This window comes from Plecotus auritus (assembly GCF_963455305.1).
Source record: "Plecotus auritus genome assembly, chromosome: 7".
Lineage (NCBI taxonomy): Eukaryota > Metazoa > Chordata > Mammalia > Chiroptera > Vespertilionidae > Plecotus > Plecotus auritus.
The window spans coordinates 71029062-71048900 of record NC_137774.1 but is presented as its reverse complement, the minus strand read 5'-3'; the positions used below and the strand labels follow the sequence as shown (position 1 = coordinate 71048900).

The 19839-nt window shown below is 51.4% G+C and overlaps 1 protein-coding gene across 7 annotated transcripts; it reads right to left on the bottom strand.

Annotated features, from left to right (window-relative positions):
• Positions 1-11265: 11265 nt before the first annotated feature.
• RAB26 (RAB26, member RAS oncogene family) lies at positions 11266-17370 on the bottom strand. Of its 7 annotated transcripts, none has more exons than XM_080679505.1 (9): positions 16972-17370; positions 15756-15866; positions 13346-13387; positions 13195-13261; positions 13006-13058; positions 12557-12622; positions 12417-12473; positions 12239-12315; positions 11266-12131 (listed from the first exon to the last, which is right to left on the bottom strand). In XM_080679505.1, exons 1-9 carry the CDS (start codon positions 17164-17166, stop codon positions 12029-12031), a joined length of 771 nt encoding a protein of 256 aa, XP_080535631.1. In that variant the 5' UTR covers positions 17167-17370; the 3' UTR covers positions 11266-12028. The 7 variants fall into 7 exon arrangements, with proteins under 7 accessions (XP_080535631.1, XP_080535625.1, XP_080535626.1 ...); XM_080679499.1 differs by having other exon boundaries at positions 12239-12328; positions 16972-17367; XM_080679500.1 differs by having other exon boundaries at positions 12239-12325; positions 16972-17367.
• Positions 17371-19839: the final 2469 nt, after the last annotated feature.

Below are 19839 nucleotides of genomic sequence, written 5' to 3'. Positions count from 1 at the left end.
AGACGCCTCCAGAGCGACTTTTCAGAAACTACGACTTCCGGCGACTCAGATAGCGCGGGACGGGATTGGCAACTTCAGAATCATTCTATGTAGCAGTTAGGAGTCTGATTGGATCTTTGCATCCGTCACTCACAGGTTTAATCTCTTCAAAAGGGAGGATCGCCCCAAAAAGAAATGCTATGGCGCTATTGGTGGAAACCAGTAGAGAGCGGAGCGTATCAGCAGCGGGGGTGGAGGATGGTACTTCCGCTGGGATTGCCCAATCGCCGAGGTGGGGCAGTTTCTATAAAAGCTTGAACCTCAGCGGTTCTCATCCTTTCGGGATAAACTTCAAGGCTGAGAAGTGTCAGTTCTGTGTGCTACGCTTGGAGAGGAACTGAGCACCGAGTGAAGCTGCGAAGCTGCGGGGGGTCGCCCAAACCCGTGGGCCGGCGTAGCCCCTGGGCCAGCCGCGGCCTGAGCGCCATCGTGGTCCTCGGCATTGTAACATGTTCCTTTCCCGTTCCCCTCCCCAGTTCCGGCCGGGAAGTCCGAACCTCCAGACCTACAGCTCCCTACAGGTAAGACTGGGCCAGGCCTGGCTTTCCCGATGCCGCCCGAAGCCTATGATGAGTTGCTTTAATTTCTGACACCTCGTATGAAAACTGCACATGCAGTCTGATTATTTTGCAAGACTGAGGCTTCGGGCGGGTGGATCTGGGGGTGAAAACAGATGGGAAGAGTGGGCTTCTGTCTAAATTTCAGCACTCTTTGCCTTTCAGTGCCATCGATGGCCTGGATGGAGACCTTGAATGTAAATCAACATCAGTCAGTTCAGGGACCTGGTGGTAAGTAAGGCTGGAGTAACCCTGTAAGAATCAAATGATCTTTTCATTCAAAGATGTAACCTAGACAGGAGGATGCCATTTTGTGGCTTAACCGAAGACTAACAGTCTGTATCTACCCGAAGTGCTTAGCAATAAAGCAAAAGTGGTATGAGTTAATTGGGGGTGCAAGAGTCTTTATTTTCACACCAAAGGGGACTCCATAGGAGGACTGGCTCCTCATCCCTGGGCAACCTTGGGAAGGGGTAGAGGCATGAAAATGAAACTTTTTTTTTTAAAGTATATTTTACTGATTTTTTTACAGAGGAAGGGAGAGGGAGAGTTAGAAACAGCGATGAGAGAGAGACATTGATCAGCTGCCTCCTGCACAACCCCTGCTGGGGATGTGCCCGCAACCAAGGTACATGCCCTTGACCAGAATCGAACCTGGGACCCTTCAGTCTGCAGGCCGGCGCTCTATCCACTGAGCCAGACCAGTCAGGGCATGAAAATGAAACTTAATACTTGCCATCTGCTGAGAAGACCGACCTCCATTTTTGCCTGTAAGGCCAAAAAAAGATTTTGTGTGCCTTTTGCCATAGGGGGGCGCCCATGAGTTGATTTCTTTAATATTTTTATTGATGTAAGAGAGGGATAGAGAGATAGATCATCGATGAGAGTGAGAAGGCTAAAGGCTAATTCTTTCTATAACATCTGGTTCCCTCTAAGGGATCTTTCCTCAAGTGGAACAAATGAACCCAGATGGGGAAATATAACCTATTGCCCCTTTTTCTGTAGTCTGAGCTAGCAAGATTTGTTGCCAGTTTGCTCACATGTTACAGAGGCTATAAAACGTAAAACAATACACAACCCCCAGAGGGCTGTCAGTGCTAGCACCAGATCAGGCCCTTAGGTATGGTTTCACAACCCCCATCCCCACACACTGGGCTTTTTGCAAAGCCCCCCAAAAGGTCCAGAAGTCCCATCCATTTTGGGGGGACAAAGAAGCCGAAAAGGTTTAAAGGAAAAGCTTCCACCAGATTGCTTTGCTCAGACTTTGAGAGGCACTCTAAGTCTGCCAGAGTGATAAAGCTGTGTAACTCCATTTCTTAAGCATTGCTTGGTTTTTCTCCGGTCCTCCATAACAAGAGAAACATTGATCTGTTGCCTCCTGCTCGCCCCCACACTGGGAATTGAGCCCACTCCCTAACTCACTCCATGTCCCACCTCTTCCAGGTCAAAAAACAACTAGGATCTTTGGCCCCACAACATTCACAAAATAATTTTGATATCTTTAACTCCACTTGAAGCATAGTTACCTCCATCTTGAGTAAAAACTGCTGTTTAAAATTTTAACCCTGCTATTCTGGCTTCTGTAAACATTTGCTTGCTTAAATAATAGGTAGTTATTTTGACCTCCGTTTCCAGAATGAGACCTGGAAACACATAAATCACTCCATTTTGTTGCCAGCCCCTTTGTAGTTTTGTAAATATTCTTGTGTGCCTGAGAAACAACCGCAAAAATGCTTTCCGTTGACTCAGTGGCTCCGGAAACTGAAACTACAGATAACCTTTAGAAATAGTTAACCGTGCTCAATTTAGCTTCTGTACAAACTGCTTTTGCAGTATAGTTCCTCATTCCGATGCTAGGGATGTGGTTTTTGCCTTTATAAGTTTGTTGCTGTATTCACTTGGGGCTGTGAGATTTGGAGAGCTAATGCTCCCTTGTAGCCACCGGCTTTTAATTAAAGGCTCCTTAATTTGATTCTTTGGCTGAAGGCATCCTCTGTTCAACTCTCTGGGCACTATACAACACACTCCCAAAGAAAAAGGCTGGCAGCTCAGGCACATGCTGATGGTCTCCATTGGCAAGATAACCAGCAGCTAGTCGGACAGGATGTAGTCCCCCAAAAAGAACCCTAAGTGGGAATTCCAAGTAGACTCCCCAGGCCTCTGTCTCTGAGCCCACATGGTAACATGCCTCCTACCGGGGCTCCGAAAGACTGCCCACAAGGCAGTCAATTATGAAACATTTCAAAGACATTGCCCAAGGCCCAGAGGAAACCCTGCCCTTTTTCTCTCTCAGCCTAACAGACTTAAAATTTATCACCCTAGTCAGGGGTGGGCAAACTTTTTGACTCGAGGGCCACAATGGGTTCTTAAACTGGATCGGAGGGCCGGAACAAAAGCATGGATGGAGTGTTTGTGTGAACCAATATAAATTCAAAGTAAAGGAGCGGAGGGGAGAGCAAGAGAACCCTCCGCTCTTTCGGCTCCGCGGGCCAGATAGAACAGCGGAACGGGCTGGATCCGGCCCGCGACCCGTAGTTTGCCCATGGCTGCCCTAGATCCCAGTTCTAGGGAAGGACTCATTTCTAAACAGGAATTTCATCTCAATCATCAGATGCAAGTCACAGAAATTATAGGATGGCCCTCAAACCCCACAAAAGGACCTTTTAAATATAGCCTTTAAAGTTTTAACCTCTGAGGTAAGGAGGCCAAAGTACAGAAACAAGAGAGATCAGGCTATCAGGGCTCTAATGAGAATAAGCCTCTCAGGGTTAAAAGTCCCAAAACATTCTAATGTAATGGGCTAAGGCCACACCCTTCCCTAGGACTCTGTCCCTGCTGTGATAAAACCGCCACTGGACTGCTACCATGCCCCCCAAGGCAGGGCTATATCCCTTCCTCCAGGACATTCGGACTTCCGTTTACCCAGCCTCCTAGGCTTGGCCAGGGAAGAGTGTCGGACCTGGGTAAACCAATCTCTGTTGGTATGGAGGCCACTTATTCTTTTTTTTTTTAAAATATATTTTATTGATTTTTTACAGAGAGGAAGGTAGAGGGATAGAGTTAGAAACATCAATGAGCCCTGGCTGGTTTGGCTCAGTGGATAGAGCGTCGGCCTGTGGACTCAAGGGTCCCGGGTTCGATTCCAGACAGGGGCATGTGCCTTGGTTGTGGGCACATCCCCAGTAGGGAGTGTGCGGGAGGCAGCTGATCGGTGTTTCTCTCTCATTGATGTTTCTAACTCTTTATCCCTCTCCCTTCCTCTCTGTAAAAAAAAAAAAGTCAATAAAATATTTAAAAAAAGAAAAAAAGAAACATCAATGAGAGAGAAACATCGATCAGCTGCCTCCTGAACACCCCCTACTGGGGATGTGCCCGCAACCAAGGTACATGCCCTTGACCGGAATCGAACCTGGGACCCTTCAGTCCGCAGGCCGACGCTTTATCCACTGAGCCAAACCAGCTAGGGCATGGAGGCCACTTACTCTGCCCTACCAGAATTTACAAGCTGTAGGGAGCAGTTACAGGGTTAAGCCTCGGACTGACCTGTTGGCAAAGCCCAAAACAAGTCCCAACTTAGAGGCCACAGCACTCTTAGCATAATTAAGCTTGATTTTGTGACCCTCCCTAGATCTTTCCTGGGTAGCTAATGGACTGTGGGAGGTGCAGCAAGTGCTGCCAAAACAAGTGAAACTTATAAGAACATTGTATATTACCTTGCTTACCTCTGACTATAAAATAAAGGCTCAGCTTGCAGTCTGGATCTGTTCTGTGGTCTCAGCCAGGCACAGAAGATCCACCTAGACCCAGCTTATTCTCTTTGTCTTTGTCCTTCGCCGGCCCTCCCTCAGGCTCCTGGAACCCTTGGCTGTGCTGGCGCGGCACAAGCCCTGCTTACAAGTCTATTGTGGGAGTTGGCCTACTTTCTAAACCCCTAGCCACACTTTTAAATTGTCTCATAAGGAATCCCCTTTAGTCACTCTTAATTTCCCCAAGTGCTCAACCCCCATTCTCTGGTGAGACATTTTGTCAATCTCCCACTCCCTGCCTCCCTAATTAACTCAACATCCCCTATCCCGAGAGAGCAGAAAGGGCCTCCAGTCTGTCAAATCTCCCAAAACCTAATATCCCACCAACTTCACATACAATACCCCATTGTACTCATCAAAAAAACAGGTAGCTCCTACCACCTAGTTCAGGATCTTTGGGTCATCGATCAAGCTGTCCTCCTCACACATCCCAAAGTACCCAACACCTCTCACTTCATGGTCCTTGACCTGAAGGATGCCTTCTTTACCATCCCTTTACACCCAGATGCAAAATCTCTTTGCCTTCACTTGGGCTGACCCCACAACCCAATAATCCTGTCAGCTTATATGGAGGGTCCTTCCCCAAGGCTTTTGAGACAGCCCCCACTTTTTCAGACAGGCACTGGTGTCAGACCTTTCCATTCCCAATCTTGGCCCCAGCATTCTCCAATATGTAGACTACCTCCACCTCTGTAGCTCCTACTGCCTCCTGCCACACTACTACTCTCCTCAATTACTTAGCAGAGAAAGGATACCGAGTCTCAAAAAAGATTCAACAGTCAGCTTCTCAGGTCACTTACTTGGGTCTCACCATAACTCCCCAACACAGTGCTATCACCCTAGATAGAAAAGAACTTACTGCCTCCCTTTTTCCTCCCTCCTCAAAACAAGACCTCTCCTTGGGACTTCTAGGATATTTCCACATTTGGATCCCCAATTTTAGTGTCCTTGCTCACGCACCAAAAGGTCCATTGACAGAACCTTTAGATCCCACCACTAATAGCCCATATTTCAAAAGACTTCAATAAGCTCTCATTTCGGCTTCTGCTCTCTCTCAGACCTCTCCAAACCTTTCAACTAATGAAAGCTAAATGCCAAACATAACCGTGCCTCTCTCACCCATTCCTAACAAAGATCTCACATTCCTGCAGAGAAATTCTTGACTTCAATAAAGCAATTTCTCAAATATGGATCAGCATTTATCTAATACTAATTACACTTGGTTTATTGACGGTAGCTCCTGTTCCCAATGCTGTAGTATCACTCGATGGAGTTGTCGAGTCAGAGTCTCTTCCCAAAGGTACTACTTCCCAGAAGACAACCAATTGCCCTAACTGGCCACGGATAAGACCGTCAATCTGTACAATGATTACAAATATGTCTTTCACATCATACACTGTCATGCCTCAAAGCTGAGAAGAAAGGGGATTCTTTTATAAAAATGTATTTTTTATTGATTTTTTTACAGAGAGGAAGGGAGAGGGATAGTTAGAAACATCCCAATCAGCTGCCTCCTGCATGCCCCCTACTGGGGATTGAGCTCACAACCAAGGTACATGCCCTTGACCGGCATCGAACCCACTTCAGTCCGTGGGCTGTCTATCTACTGAGCTAAACCAGTGAGGGTGGGATTTTTTTTTTCTCCTCACCTGAGGATATTTTTTCATTAATTTTTTTAGAGAGAGGGAAAGACAACTATTAATGTGAGACACATCGATTGGTTGCCTCCTGCACATGCCTAGAGTAGGGCCTGGGCCAGGGAGGAGCCTACAACCAAGGTCCATGCCCTTGACCAGAATTGAACTCAGGACCCTTCAGTACATAGGCCGATGCTCTATCCACTGAGCCAAATTGGCTACGGCAGAAAGGAGATTTTTAACCATCAATGGCTCCCCCTTAACCGATGCCCCCTTAATCCTCAATCTCCTACAGGCAGCACATCTTCCTAATGCAGCAGGAGCCATACACTGTGGGCAATGATTCCGTAACACGGTGGACCAGGAAGCTGGAACAGTGGCCCAAAAAAAAACCTCCCTCCTCTCAGCTCCTAGTTACTTATAACCACAATACACACCTGAGGAACTCAAGTCCCTCCTTGCTCTCGGAGCCACCCAGGACAACCCCCTGGATAAGACTTACGGGCACATATGTCCTCCCCCAGGGACAAGCCCACAATATATTATGGGCCATTCATGACTCCTTACACATAGCATACAGACCACTTTTACAGCTTTTAAGACTCTTATTACATGTTCTAACCTAGCTTCCTTATTACAAGATATCACCAAAACTTGCTCTGTCTGTTGTACAGTATCTCCACAAGGACACATTAGCTCTTCTGCACTCACCAGGCCAGGGGCCAGATTCCTGGACAAGACAGGTAAAATGATTTCACTCATGTTCCCCCTATTAAAAGAAGAAAATACCTTCTACCCCTGGTAGATACCTTTTCAGGCTGGGTAGAGGCATTCCCTACCACATCTGAAAAGTCATCTGCGGTCACACAAGCCCTCGTACAACATATTCCTTGATTTGGACTGCCCACCTCATTACAGTCAGACAAGGGACCTGCCTTTATATCCCAAATAACCCAAGAAATCTCTTCTCTGAATATCCAGTGGAATTTACATACCCCTTACCGAACCTAATCTTCAGACAAAGTAGAAAAGGCCAACTCCCTAATTAAATCCCATTTAACTAAATTAAGTTAAATGGGATTTAATTAGGTTCCTTGAGACTAAGGAACCTTGGACCTCCCTCTTACCCCTCACCCTCATGTGCATCTGAGAAACTCCCCGGGCCGCATCCTTTCTCATCCCCTTCAAACTCGTGTGGAAAGCCCTTCCTAGTAGGAAATTTACCTTGCAAGGAAACCCCTTTAGGAGATTATATATCTACTAGAGGCCCAATGCATGAAATTCGTGCAAGGGGCTCGGCCCTCACAGCCCGGCCTCGTCCAGTAGGTCGTTAGGCTGTCGTCTAAATAGCATATTACGCTTTTATTATAGATTCTAAACCATGTCAGGCAACTAATGAGTGCATGCAGACTAGATTCTTCCACAACCCTTTACGGGAGAGATCCCTCCCACGCCTCTACAGCCAGGGGACTGGGTCCTACTGAAGGAAATTCATCCATCGAATAATTTACAGCCCCGATGGCAAGGCCTATATCAGGTACTTCTAACCACTCCTATGGCCACTAAACTGCACGGCCACCCCACAGGGTTCCACTTTTCTAGATTAAAACAGGTCCCCGGAACACCATCACCACAGAACCCCCTGACATTGAAATCCCCAAGATACCACAACCACCAAGTTGGACCCACGAAACTTCAACTCACCTGCATTCCAGAGGAAGAAGACATATGAGTGAGCACCCCTGCACATGTCCCCTCTGTATAGCCCTTGATACTTCTGAGCCCCCTGAAAGCTTACCACCTCTTCCCCAACAAATCCTCTCATCTTAGCCATGGCCCCTCTCCTCCTTCATGCCTGGATTCTAACCTATGGGATTCTTATTTACAAGGAGACCTCAACTATCCATGGAACAAAATCTCTCCCTACCTGGATCCAGAAAACATCCTCATTTGCCCTTGAGGGAACCCAAGCCCTGGAAACTGGGACTAGCTCTCCTCCTTTTCCTCTGCCACCCCTGTTCTCCCACTCCCCTGAAAAACTTTCTTACCTCAATTCTCTTAACCTCACCCATTCTCTTCTAAACAAATCAAACCCAGCACTAGCTCAAGACTGTTGGCTTTGCCTGTCCTTTTCTTCTGCCTACATTGCTATCCCGGTTCCACTCCTTAAGTGGAATCAGGCAAAGGCCACTTTTACCTATAAAAAAGGAAAAGGAGTCATTTTTCTAAATAAAGCAGATACTCTCCTAGGCAACTATCCTACCACTCAGGCCCACCAGGCTTCTCTTCCACACTTACATTCAAACCCTCGCCACTGTAGCTCCCATCTCCATACTTGTCACAGGCCCTGTCACCCTACACACCCCACTAATTGCCCAAGTCCCTTTGTGCTTTACAAGATCACAGGGCAATATATCAACAGGCCATCTTCCATCATCACCCTGCAACACCACAGTTACTCTAGTGAAGGGGAATATAGGGGGCACTGGGGGGTGGGGGGAGCTAGCAATCTGAATCTGTGCCAGTAACCAGTATCCTAATGCACATTCTTTTTTTTTTTTTTTTAATATGTTTTATTGATTTTTTTACAGAGAGGAAGGGAGAGAGATAGAAAGTTAGAAACATCGATGAGAGAGAAACATCGATCAGCTGCCTCCTGCACACCTACCCCTGGGGATGTGCCCGCAACCAAGGTACATGCCCTTGACCGGAATCCAACCTGGGACCCTTCAGTCCGCAGGCCGACGCTCTATCCACTGAGCCAAACCGGTCAGGGCACCTAATGCACATTCTTATTAGCCTATAATTAAGTCAATTATTGCCTCTTCCTTAAGCAATAATCTGTTTTCTTAAATACTCCCAGTTTACAAAGGCCATAAACCAAGAATTTAATAGCTTAGCCAGAGGGGAGGTCACTGGCAGCACCCAAGCCAGGCTTTTGGGTGTAATCTCACTTCCCCCATCCCAACTCACAGAGGGACTGCAAGTCCCACAAAAAGTCGGGTGGGGTGGGAGGATGAGGGCATGCGATAGGGGTTAGGGGAGGCTGGGGGAAGGTCAATGGGGAAAAGAAAGGAGATATATGTACTACTTATGTAATACTTTAAACAATAATAATTTTAAAAAAAAGTCTGGAAGCCTGGTCCATATTTGGGGATACAAATCAAGGGGATAAATGGGAGGGACCCTCCACATTCGGTACTTGGGCTTTGGAGAATGATTCCCTTGAGTCACCATACCTGTACATCTGAAAATAAAGAGTTTTTCCTGAATCTTCTGAGTACCCGTTGTGTGTTTTTTGGTCACCTGGTAAATTCTGAAACACTGGAACTCCTGATAGGCCATTGATCCCAGTTGGTCAATTACCAGGTCTCATCAGAGGTCAATGGTCATTTCCTGCAGCCTGTCTGTTTTACTGCCTACCCAATCATCCAAGCCCAGGGCTTCAACTGCTCCTTTCTTTTCCTCTTGCTTTTTCTCTGGGTTACAACCCATTCTAGTATTCCCGCCCACTTTCACTGCACTAAAACCTCAACCACTCATCCGTCACTCCTTATAGGCAGCGCTTTGGCGACCACCCTTATGATTTGGAGCACAGAACCAGTAAAACAAGGGAAATCCATTACATCCCCTCTAGTCCACCTTTTTTCTCTACATTTCTCAGTTTGCCCGATTTGGGATTTTTCTTCCTCTGGGGAGATAATGCTTACATCTGCCTCCCAACTAATTGAACAGGAACTTGTACCCTTTTTTATCTCTCACCCAATGTAGATATGGCTCCCAACAACCATTCTTTGCCCGTTCCCATAACCCATCACATTAGACATAAAAGGGAAATACAGATAGTCCCTCTCCTAGTAACCCTGGGAATCACCTCAGGAGTCGGGACTGGCATAGGAGGGCTGACTACTGCTCTTTCATATTTTGAAACCCTATCTTAGGACTTACAAGAGGGCTTAGTCCTAGCCAGTTTGGCTCAGTGCATACAGCATCAGCCTGCGGACTGAAGGGTCCGGGGTTCAATTTTGGTCAAGGGCACATGCCCAGGTTGCGGGCTCAGTCCCCAGTAGGAGGCATGCAGGAGGCAGCCAATCAGTGATTCTCATCATTGATGTTTCTCTCTCTCTCTCCCTCTCTGAAATCAATAAAAATGTATTAAGAAAAAAAGAGGGCTCAGATGATATCGCTAAAAGTTTAGTTAAAATCCAAGACCAAATTGACTCCCTTGCAGCCGTAACATTACAGAACAGACGAGGCTTAGACCTACTGACAGCTGAGAAAGAGGTCTTTGTCTCTTCCTGCTAGAGTGCTGCTTTTACATTAACCAGTCAGGACTAGTGAGAGATGCAGCTCAGAAGTTGACAGAAATGGCCACCAAAATTAGAGAATGTCAATGCAACACGTGGGACTCGGCTAAAAAGTATAAATCGGTATACCTGACTGCTTCCTTTAATAGGCCCGTTAACATTCATACTCCTTAGTCTTGCCTTTGGCTTTTGTATTCTGCACCACTTTTCTTTATTTCTCCAGGACCATTTCCAAGCTTTCACCAACCATCCATACGGAACCAGAACCTCACCCAGACAGCAGGGGACCAATACCTCACGTGGGCTTACTACTACCAAAATCTGTCCCATTACATCTTTGACGCCACCATCCAGCATGAAGCAGACACAGAAGAAACAACCTCTGCCCCCATTCCATAAACAAAAGATCTGGGAAGCAGTGAACCAAACTTCCTCTAGAGCTTGTCCTTCCCTGCATGAGAACCTGGCCTTTAGACATCCTCCTTGACTAAATGCAGTAACGTTCCATCATACCCACCCAGAAAAAACCCACCCAGGGTCCTATAAAGGCCCCGACCCCCCGACTGCTCAGGGGTGACACCATTTCGGGACTCAGCCCATCTGTTTGCAGATGCCTTAATACACTTAAAATTCTTTACTTCATCTGACCTCATGCGTTCCTCCTCCAGCCATCTAACACTAACAGGATTAATTGGCCACTGAGAGCGTTCTCATTGGGTCTTGTGGAGGGAAGTTGACTGCCCAGATTACCATGTGCTCCTTGGATAGCACTGAGGTTCCCAGCAGCCCTGCTCTGCTTTCTTTCATGGGCATATTCTTGGATCTCAACCTGGTTATGAGGGAGTACCACCCTCTTCAAGTCAAGATCTGGGCTTTGCTGAGAGCTCTAAAAGTTTATTTAAACAGACGAGACAGGCACTCCAGAAAACACAACTTTATTCGCTAGGACTGAAAACAAAGGCTCTCAATCAACAAGGCTTGAAGATTTTAGTGTAAGGTGTAGTGCACTATCAGCCCTCTCAGCTTGACCTCGCCAAGTACAGTCCTCAGCTGTGAAGACAGTACCTTCGTCAGCAGGCGAGGGCTGATGGTCCTAGTTTACCTGACATTTTTGTTATTTACCACATGCTAGTCCTTGTGTTACAAAGCCATAGTCTTGGCATCCTCCAAGGGAACATGAGAAAAGATCCTGTTGATTGAACCAGAGCCTCCTAGTGGGTGGGCGGGCTGGGAGCACGTGCCCCTGGTCCTTGGCACAAACGCATGTGATTCTCAGTGAAGTCCTCTGCTTGGGGCATGGTCAGGAGTCCTGCCATTCTCTGCCTGGGCAGCAAGCATGTGCAGCTGAAGACATGGCTTTTTAAGGGGTTAGAAACTGCTGCCTACTAGTAAAAATTGAGTATGTCCAGGAGGGGGCAGCAGGAGCTCCAAATGCCCTGCACAGTGCATCCCTTCCTACAGTAGCTTTTCCGTGAAGGCCTTGGGAGTAAGGCTCTCAGGCAGCAGCAAGTGAAAGAGGGCTGCAGACCCGCTAGCTCTCTGGAGCCCATTTGTTAGGACTGAGGTTATACAGATTGCAACACAGACAAGGGAAGGGCTAGGCTCAGCCTGAGAGTCCTGGAAACCCTGGGATTGACCGCTGGGTGACAAGTAGAGGGCCCTGTTGACCAGCTTTCCCTGGTTCAGGGTCTGCAGCAGGAGGCCCTGCGGCCCTCCCTCTTGACATAGTCATGCAGCTGGAAGTGGAGCTCGCTGGTGCTCTTCGTGGAGCGCTGCTTCAACTCCCTGTGGGACAGGGGTAACTATGGAACAGGGTGGCCAGTACCCCCAACAAGGGGATTCAGATCCTGGATCTGAATTTGGAGGCCTTCCTGGTGACTGCAAGGACTTACTTTGCTATGGCTGTGAAGGCCAAATCCACGTTGAGGCCCATCTTGGCACTGGTCTCCATGAAAGGCAGCCCATACTCCTGCAAATAGCTGCTGCCAGCCAGGTGGCAGCCTGGTGGGGACAACCCAGGCCCTACAGCCCCAGGGGGCACCCTTACCCACCCACCTCGCCCAGACTCACCTTGGCCAGCTTCTCCCCATCCTCCCTCTTCACCACACGCTCCTGGGCAGAATCCACCTGACAAAGGGATCTTGGTGAGAGCTGGCCTCAGGCTCACCCCCCTGTAGAGCCAGGGGAAGAGGATAGGCAGGGGTGCCCACCTTGTTCCCTAGCAGCATGAGCACCACGTCGTGCTGGGCATATTCTTGGATCTCGGTCAGCCAGGCCTGTCATGGGAGAGCTGAATCCAGACTGGAGGCTGGTGTTCTCCACACCCCTTGCTTCTCCAAGCCACACCCCACACAGTGCCTCTCTAAAGGCCCAGAAATTTAGCCATGGGCCATGTTGAGATACTCCTGACAAGTATCCAAGATGGTTGGGCTAATGGACCTGGAAGGTCAACCAGGCCACCTTCAGCTCATACTCTAAACTTGGGCCACCAGGAGCCCAGAGGGGCCCTCCTTCCCCCTCCCTGCTGTCAGTAGGGTCCTCAGACCATCTACCTAAAAGAGTTTGGAGTGGGACCAGGACCTATCATGGCCTCTCACACCACACACACACACACACACACATACATACACACTCACCAACCCAGAAGGAAGCCACTGACCTGGATGTTGTCAAAGGAAGCCTTGTTGGTGACATCATAGAGCAGTAGCAGTGCTGGGGGCAGAGGGCCAGTGAGGACACCTCCAGTCACCCACAACCCTCCTCTGAGCAGAAGCCTAGGGAACAGGGCACACACAGACACAGACCACAGCCCCGACTCCTTGGCCTGGGACACTGCCCGTGAGCTCACCATGTGCATCACGATAGTAGGCATGGGTGACACTGCGGAACCGCTCCTGGCCAGCTGTGTCCCAGATCTACAGTGACAGGGACAGGCCGGTGGTCAGGCCTGCCCAGTCCCTCCTGAGTTCCCTCAACTCACCCTCCCCCAGGTGCCTCACCTGCAGCTTCACCTTCATGCCATCCACGTCCAGAACTTTGTTCTGAAACACAACCAGCCAACTCCAGTAATAGGCCCAGTGCCATGTTCTGGCAGGGGCCAAGGGGTGGGGGAGGGGAGAGGCAGGCAGTGCAGGACCAGGACTGAGCCTGAAGTTGATGAGCCCCTGAATTGACTCTGCCCCCAACACCCACATGGTTCACCTCCCTCTTTCCACCAGGAGGTAACACTTCCCCTGGAACCCAAATCTGAGAGTCAACCCAGCTCTCCCTGGTGCCTTTAGGGAGCCCCTCCTGATAATTCATGCTCAGAGGGTACCAGCCTTTCTCCTGCTCAGATGGCCATACTGATAGACTTGCAGGGTGTCTAATTCTGGGCCAGGTTGTCCTTCCTCTGCCCACCCTGCAGCCTGGCACATGGCCCCACCAGCTCTACTGCCCCTTGCCACCACCCATCACAGTCAGTCACTAACTCCAGTTGCTCTGACCCTCTCCCAGCACCTCTCAAGCCCAGCCCCTTCACCCTAGCCAGCTCTCCTCTCCCTGGTACCTACCGATTCAGCTTCACCCCACACACCTGTCCCCTACATGCTCCCCAGAGTGTAGATCCCAGCCCCCTTACCAAGGACTGACATCTCTCAGCTCTGCAGGTGCTGCTCCTTTTGCTTAAAGCCATTTGTGTGATATTGGAAGTCACCCACCGTATGATCACAGGTCCACTACTAGTACTCTGTGCTTCAGTTCTCCCATCCACAAATGGAGATAACCAGGGCACCCATCACATAGCTGCTCCAATAACTTTATGAGTTACTATGTGCAAAGCACTGAGAACTGTCTGGCCCAGAGTGACAGCTAAGAGCATTTGTTCTAATATATTTCATTTAATTTATTTATTATTGATTTTTAGAGAGGGAGGGAGAGAAACATCAATCAGTTGCCTCCTAGAAGTGCCCCAACTGAGCCTGGGTACATTTGTTCTGATTTAAAAGCTGCTCTCCACATGGGGATGGCAGTTCTCTGAGGACAGGGCCCAGTGCAGTAAATAGAGTGCAGAGCTCTGCCCCGTACACAGTGGGTGCTCACTATGTGTTTGCTGCCTGGCCATGCTCTCTAGTCAGCCCTAAAGGTTGTGGCCCAACCCTGGTTTCCATTTGCTGGGTGGGGATGAGGGGTGGCTGGAATGTCACTGTCTCCCTTTTCCCAAACTGCTGCTGTCAGGCGCTTCTGGGTCTCCAGGGAACCAAGCCCAGCCATCTGCCAGGCTGGGGAGGACACCCCGCCTTCCCTGACGCCTGGAACAGAGGTATGAACCAACTGCCTCACCTCCCTCACCACCTGCCCCAGAGCCAAGAGGGAAGTGAGAAGGGGGAAGCAGGGCCAGAACAGGCGAAGGACCACTTACCCTGGGCCTACACAGCCCCTCTGACATTTCAACCTTTACACTTCCTCCCAGAGGACTGGAGGGGACCTTGTCCCCCTAAAGAGGGTAGAGAATGGCCCCCAGACTGGAGGGAACCCCCCTTTGCTATCCCCAGAATGGGCTCCCTCCCAGCCTCAAAACAACTGGGTCTAATTAAAGGGTGAGAAAAATGCAAATTCAGGATTTGCAGAGAACACACAAGCACTTAAACAGCACCCCAGCACTGGCATGCAGAATTTAGACTGATAGGCAGAAGTGGGAGCTCTGATGCTGGAGCCCTGCAAGCTTCAGACCCTGGTCACCATCATTTCCTACTGACCCCATAAGCTGCCTGGGGTGCTGTAAGGGCTTTGGAGCCAAGAATCCAGGGGCACCCCCAGAAGAATCCCAGGACACAGCCCTCCTGCTAGGGGTGGTAAGGGGACCGGCAGGGGAGATTAGCTGGGTAGGAACATTTCCCATGAGCCTCCTCACCCAAGGACAGGGACCTCTGCCCTAAGCAACCCCTCAGTCTCTACATAATACCCTTTCCTCAGCTTCTGGATAGGTGTGTGTTCAAGGGCCACAGCCACCTGTCCTGTAGGTCCTGGATGGCCTGCCTGGCACCTAAGTGGGGCAGCAATGCTGGCCTTCCAAGTGAGCATGGACCTTGAATTCCCTCTGACAGTTCTGGGGGCACCAGTGACCACCTATCCAGAGGCACAGGTTAGAGCCGCAGGGTGTGCTAGCCCCAGGCACAGGGATGCCATCTCTGCTTTGGTTAGATGGAGCCACCATCTGTCTCCAACACCCTAGGGTTTTCAGAAGGCAGGCAGCTTGATGATTATGGCATTCCACCTCAACCACCCTGACCCTGGGAGCCAGGGGTCCATCCAAGACCTCCACCTCATGAGCCTGTAAGTGCCACAGGATAATGGAGAACCAGCTGCTAGGGGTGTTGTGAGAACTCAATGAGCTGGTGTTGGGGGCCCAGGACATCAGTCTCCACTCACCCGAAAGTCGATGCCCACAGTGGAGATGAAGGTCCCTGCTAGGAAAGCCCCATCCTTGAATCGCACAAGCAGGCAGGTCTTCCCCACGCCTGAGTCCCCCACCAGCATGACCTGAGGTGAGCAGGGTGGGCAGAGGTGTTAGGGCAGAGGGGACCAGAGTGCAGGCCCACTCAGAGGGGTGTCTAGTCTTCCCTGAGCTGGCCTTGTCAGAGAGAGGCTGTGAGTGAGGGGCAGGAATGGAGAGAGGCATCCCAGGCCCACAGGTGGACCCCAGGACTTGGGTTTAGGACGGGGGTAGGGGGTGGGGGACAACACAGTAGCTATGATCCCAGCTGGCCTGCACCTCCAGCTTCTACCTATGTCTACAAGGTTCTGTCCCCTCTATCCCAGAAAGAGGCCCATCTCAATCAGTAGGGAGTGGGGGCAGATGCCTCCATCCAGGGCCCTACCTGACCCCCATCCCTCGGCCCTGAGCACCATGCCTGATCTAGAAGGGAGCATCTGGGGAGCAGAGTCTGGGGGTTGGTGGCTAGGGACCTCCTAGGAGGCCTGTGGGGGCCTCTATGACAGAGGGTTTCCAATCTGGACCAGACTCAGGAGGAATGTGCCACTTGAGGGTCAGATCTTGTCAGAGGGGGCCTAAATCAGGTCTGTGGATAGGAAGGGGCAATCAGGCCTAACCCCTCCTCCACCCCTTCAGTACCCCTCCCCAGCCTGCTGCCAAAGGCCTCCAAACCCAAAGATGGTCCTGCCACCCCCCACCCCTGTGACACACACACACACACACACACACACACACACACACACACACTTTCACAAGCTTCTACAGCCCCCGGGATGAGGGAAAGCAGCATATGGTAAATAATGAGATTGGGGCCCCAGCGGGGGGAGGAGACATTGCGGAGCGGGTAGAGAGCACCTGGATCTGACTTCCGCAGGACCCCTTATCCTGCCCAGCCATCTGGGGGTAGGGTGGGGGGCAGGCCTGTTGGGTATCCCAAACCCAGGTCTGACAGCTCTGTGTGTGTGTGTGTGTGTGTGTGTGTGTGTGTGCGCGCGCGCGCGCGCGTTGCTCTGTGCCAGCCGCTCCAGCCAGCTCCGTGGGGCGAGGGATTTGCAGGGCCCTGCACCTCTGCCCCGGACAGCCTCCGGATCAGCTCCCGCCAGACACCACCTGCTGCCGCTCGCATGGGGGCTGGGGGTTTGCCCGGCTCACCTTGAAGGCGACATCGTAGAAATCGCCACCACTGCCCAGTGAGGGCCGGCCGGGCTGCAGGGGCCCGTTGGGCGGCACCTGGGGGCCGAGGCGCACAGTCCCGGGGCGCGCCGCCCGGGGCCCGTTGGCAGCGGGTAGCACTGAGGCAGTGGGCGCGCTGGCCCCCTTGCTCTTGGGAGTCTTCTTTCTGGACATGGCTTGCGGGTGGGCACTCAATGCACTCCCACTGCAGTCGCCGCACACGCACACTCGGCCTCCCTGCTCTCTGCTCCCACGGAGCTCGACCCGGACCCGGACCCGAACCCGTCCCGTGGCGGCGGCCGGGGCATCCTGGGCGCTGGGCTCTCTACAGCCCCACCCCCGCCGCCCCACAGCCCCGCAGCCACTCAACCCCGTCCTCTCGTCGCTGCCACCAATGGCTGTGCTGAGGCGGGGCCATGCAAATGAGCCGGCCTCCCCGGAGGCGGAATCAGGAGGACCCCACCCCCCACCCCCACCCCCACCGCACAGCGTTGAGTGAGCGGGTCTGTGCGCCTCTGCCTGGTGGGCGCAGCTCCGTGGCCGCCTCGTGGCCTGGGCAGAGGTATGGGGCAGTGGGCCTGGGTGAGGGAACACCCGGAGTCCTGTCGCTCCTCTGCGCGCTGTGTGCCACTACTCCCCGCGCTGCCTTTTGCCCAGTGACCCCCACTGGACCATCTCCGGGCCTGGGACAAGGGGAATACTCTGAGGAAGGGGGCGCTGAGGCAGTGGGTCTGCATGGGGGGTGGGCATCCTGGATTCTGTTTCTTCTCAGCCAGAGATGCCACCTGGCCTGTTGCAGAGCCCCCCTCTCTCCAGGGCAGGCGGGTCCAGGAAGCTTCAACACTTGGTCTTGGCAAACAAACGCCGCGGGTGTGCCAAGGGCTGGGGCTCAGGTGACAGCTGGTTATCAGTGGCAGGACTTAGTGGCACCGCTGAGCGTCAGGGCTGAGCTGACAGGGGCCCTCCCCCACAGCTCCTGCCTGTTCCGCTGAAGTCGTGGGAAGTCAGTGGTGTCACAGCCAGCAGCAGGGCCTCTGCTCTCAAGGATCTGGTTGATGAAGGGGGTGGGAGGCCCCTCCCCCAGGCAGTGGCTGGCCCTTGGACTTCCATTGCCAGGTTCTGGCCCCAAGCAGGCCAAATGCTGATTTTCAAAACCCCACACTGGTCCCTCTCCAGGGTCTGACACCTTCTCCCCACCTGGGCTGCCTAGAGTTCTGTCCCGGGACCTCCACCTTGGTTTTGAGAATGAGGCTGAGATGGTAATGGAATCTAGGAATAGTAAACCAAGATGCCCCTCATCCAGGGTTTAGGGATAGTAGGTGCAGACAGAAGGGCAATCTTTGTTCCATACTCTTCTGGGAGCTGGAGGGATGACCTTGCTGTCCACCCTCCACCACCACCCCAGATGTGACAGCTATCACTGGAACCCTGGGCCCTTCTGAGGCCTGAGCCTTGTCAGCTGGCAGTGCCCAGAGCTCAAATACTTATGCTGCTCACAGGCTCAGAGATTTAGGAAAACACAGATGGAGGGATGCTGCCCAACAGAGCAATTCCTCCAGAGGACTTGGCAGGGACCTGCCGGGGAAAGGCTGTGGAAAACTGCCCTTCATTAACATCATCATGTGCCAGGCACAGGTCATTTTCAAAACTGTCCATGAGGTGGGTGCTGCTGCCATGATCCTCAGTGTTAAGATGGGAAAACAGGCCCAGAGAAGGGAAAGGAGCGATCCAAGGTCACCAGGCTAGGGAGTGACAGAGCCAGGATTTGCATTTGGGAGCTCCGGTCCAGAGAACATAATTGTCTCATGGCAGGGTGGACCCAGGTCCCCTGGAGACCCACCCCTCATGGCCCTGTCATAGCTGGGGTACAAACCTGAGGAAGCCCCTGGCCTCCTTTCCTGACTCATTCCTCTGGCCTCCCACTTTTTCCAGACCAATGAATGACCAAATATGAGGGTAGTGGGACTTGGGGTGAGATTGTTGGTCTCCCACTGCTGTGGTCCTGGGGACTCCAGGTGTCCCACCCCTAGGAGGCCAACTTCAGGGTGTCTGGCCAGGGTCTCAGCTAGCCAAATGTCCACTGGCCCCAGGGTCCTAGGCAGTGGGTTCCCTGCTTCCTTCTGACAGCCACTGCCCATACTGTCCCCCCAGGCATGGAGCCATGTGGAGTTTGGGTGCCCTAGAGGTGGGGGCTGCAGGTAGGGCAGTCTGAGTTGGGGTAAAGGGGAGCGAGTGCTGATGGGGTGACCAGGAAGAGAGGAGGTAGGCATGTTAGGGGTTGGGGGGAGAGGCCAGGAGGGGAGGAAAGCTGAGAGCAGCAGAGTAGAAAGGCTTGATCTTGCAACCTTTAAAATGAGAAGAATAGCCCTAGCTGGCTTGGCTCAGTGGATCATTGGCCTGTGGACTGAAGGGTCCCAGGTTTGATTTCATTCAAGGGCACATGCCTGGGTTATGGGTTCAATCCCCAGTGGGGGGCGTGCAGGAGACAGCCAATCAATGATTCTCTCTCATCATTGATGTTTCTATCTCTCTCTCCCTCTCCTTCCTCTCCGAAACCAATAAAAATATATTAAAAAAATAAAATAAAATTAGAAGAATATATGTACAAGAATATATTCCAGGTCTCTGAAAAGAGGGAGTTCTGGGCCCCTGCATCACAGCACCCCCTTGCTTCTCTCCCTCTTTTTTTCATCCTCACTTGAGTGCATGCTTAGAGGAAGAGAGAGAGAGAGAGAGAGAGAGAGAGAGAGAGAGAGAGAGGCAAAAGAAATATCAATCAGTTGTCTCCCATGTGTGCCTGTATGCACCTGCACACGCCTGTATGCTCCCCAACTGTGGATCAAAGCT

Bases quoted from the DNA above. Each gene is read 5' to 3' on its own strand.
- RAB26 (XM_080679505.1), bottom strand. From the start codon at position 17,166: ATGTCCAGAAAGAAGACTCCCAAGAGCAAGGGGGCCAGCGCGCCCACT. The intron at 13,388-15,755 runs GTGAGTGGAGAC...GTTGTGTTTCAG, and splicing joins CTGTGGGCATCGACTTTCGG to AACAAAGTTCTGGACGTGGA. The intron at 13,059-13,194 runs GTGAGCTCACGG...CTCTGCCCCCAG, and splicing joins CTACTATCGTGATGCACATG to CACTGCTACTGCTCTATGAT.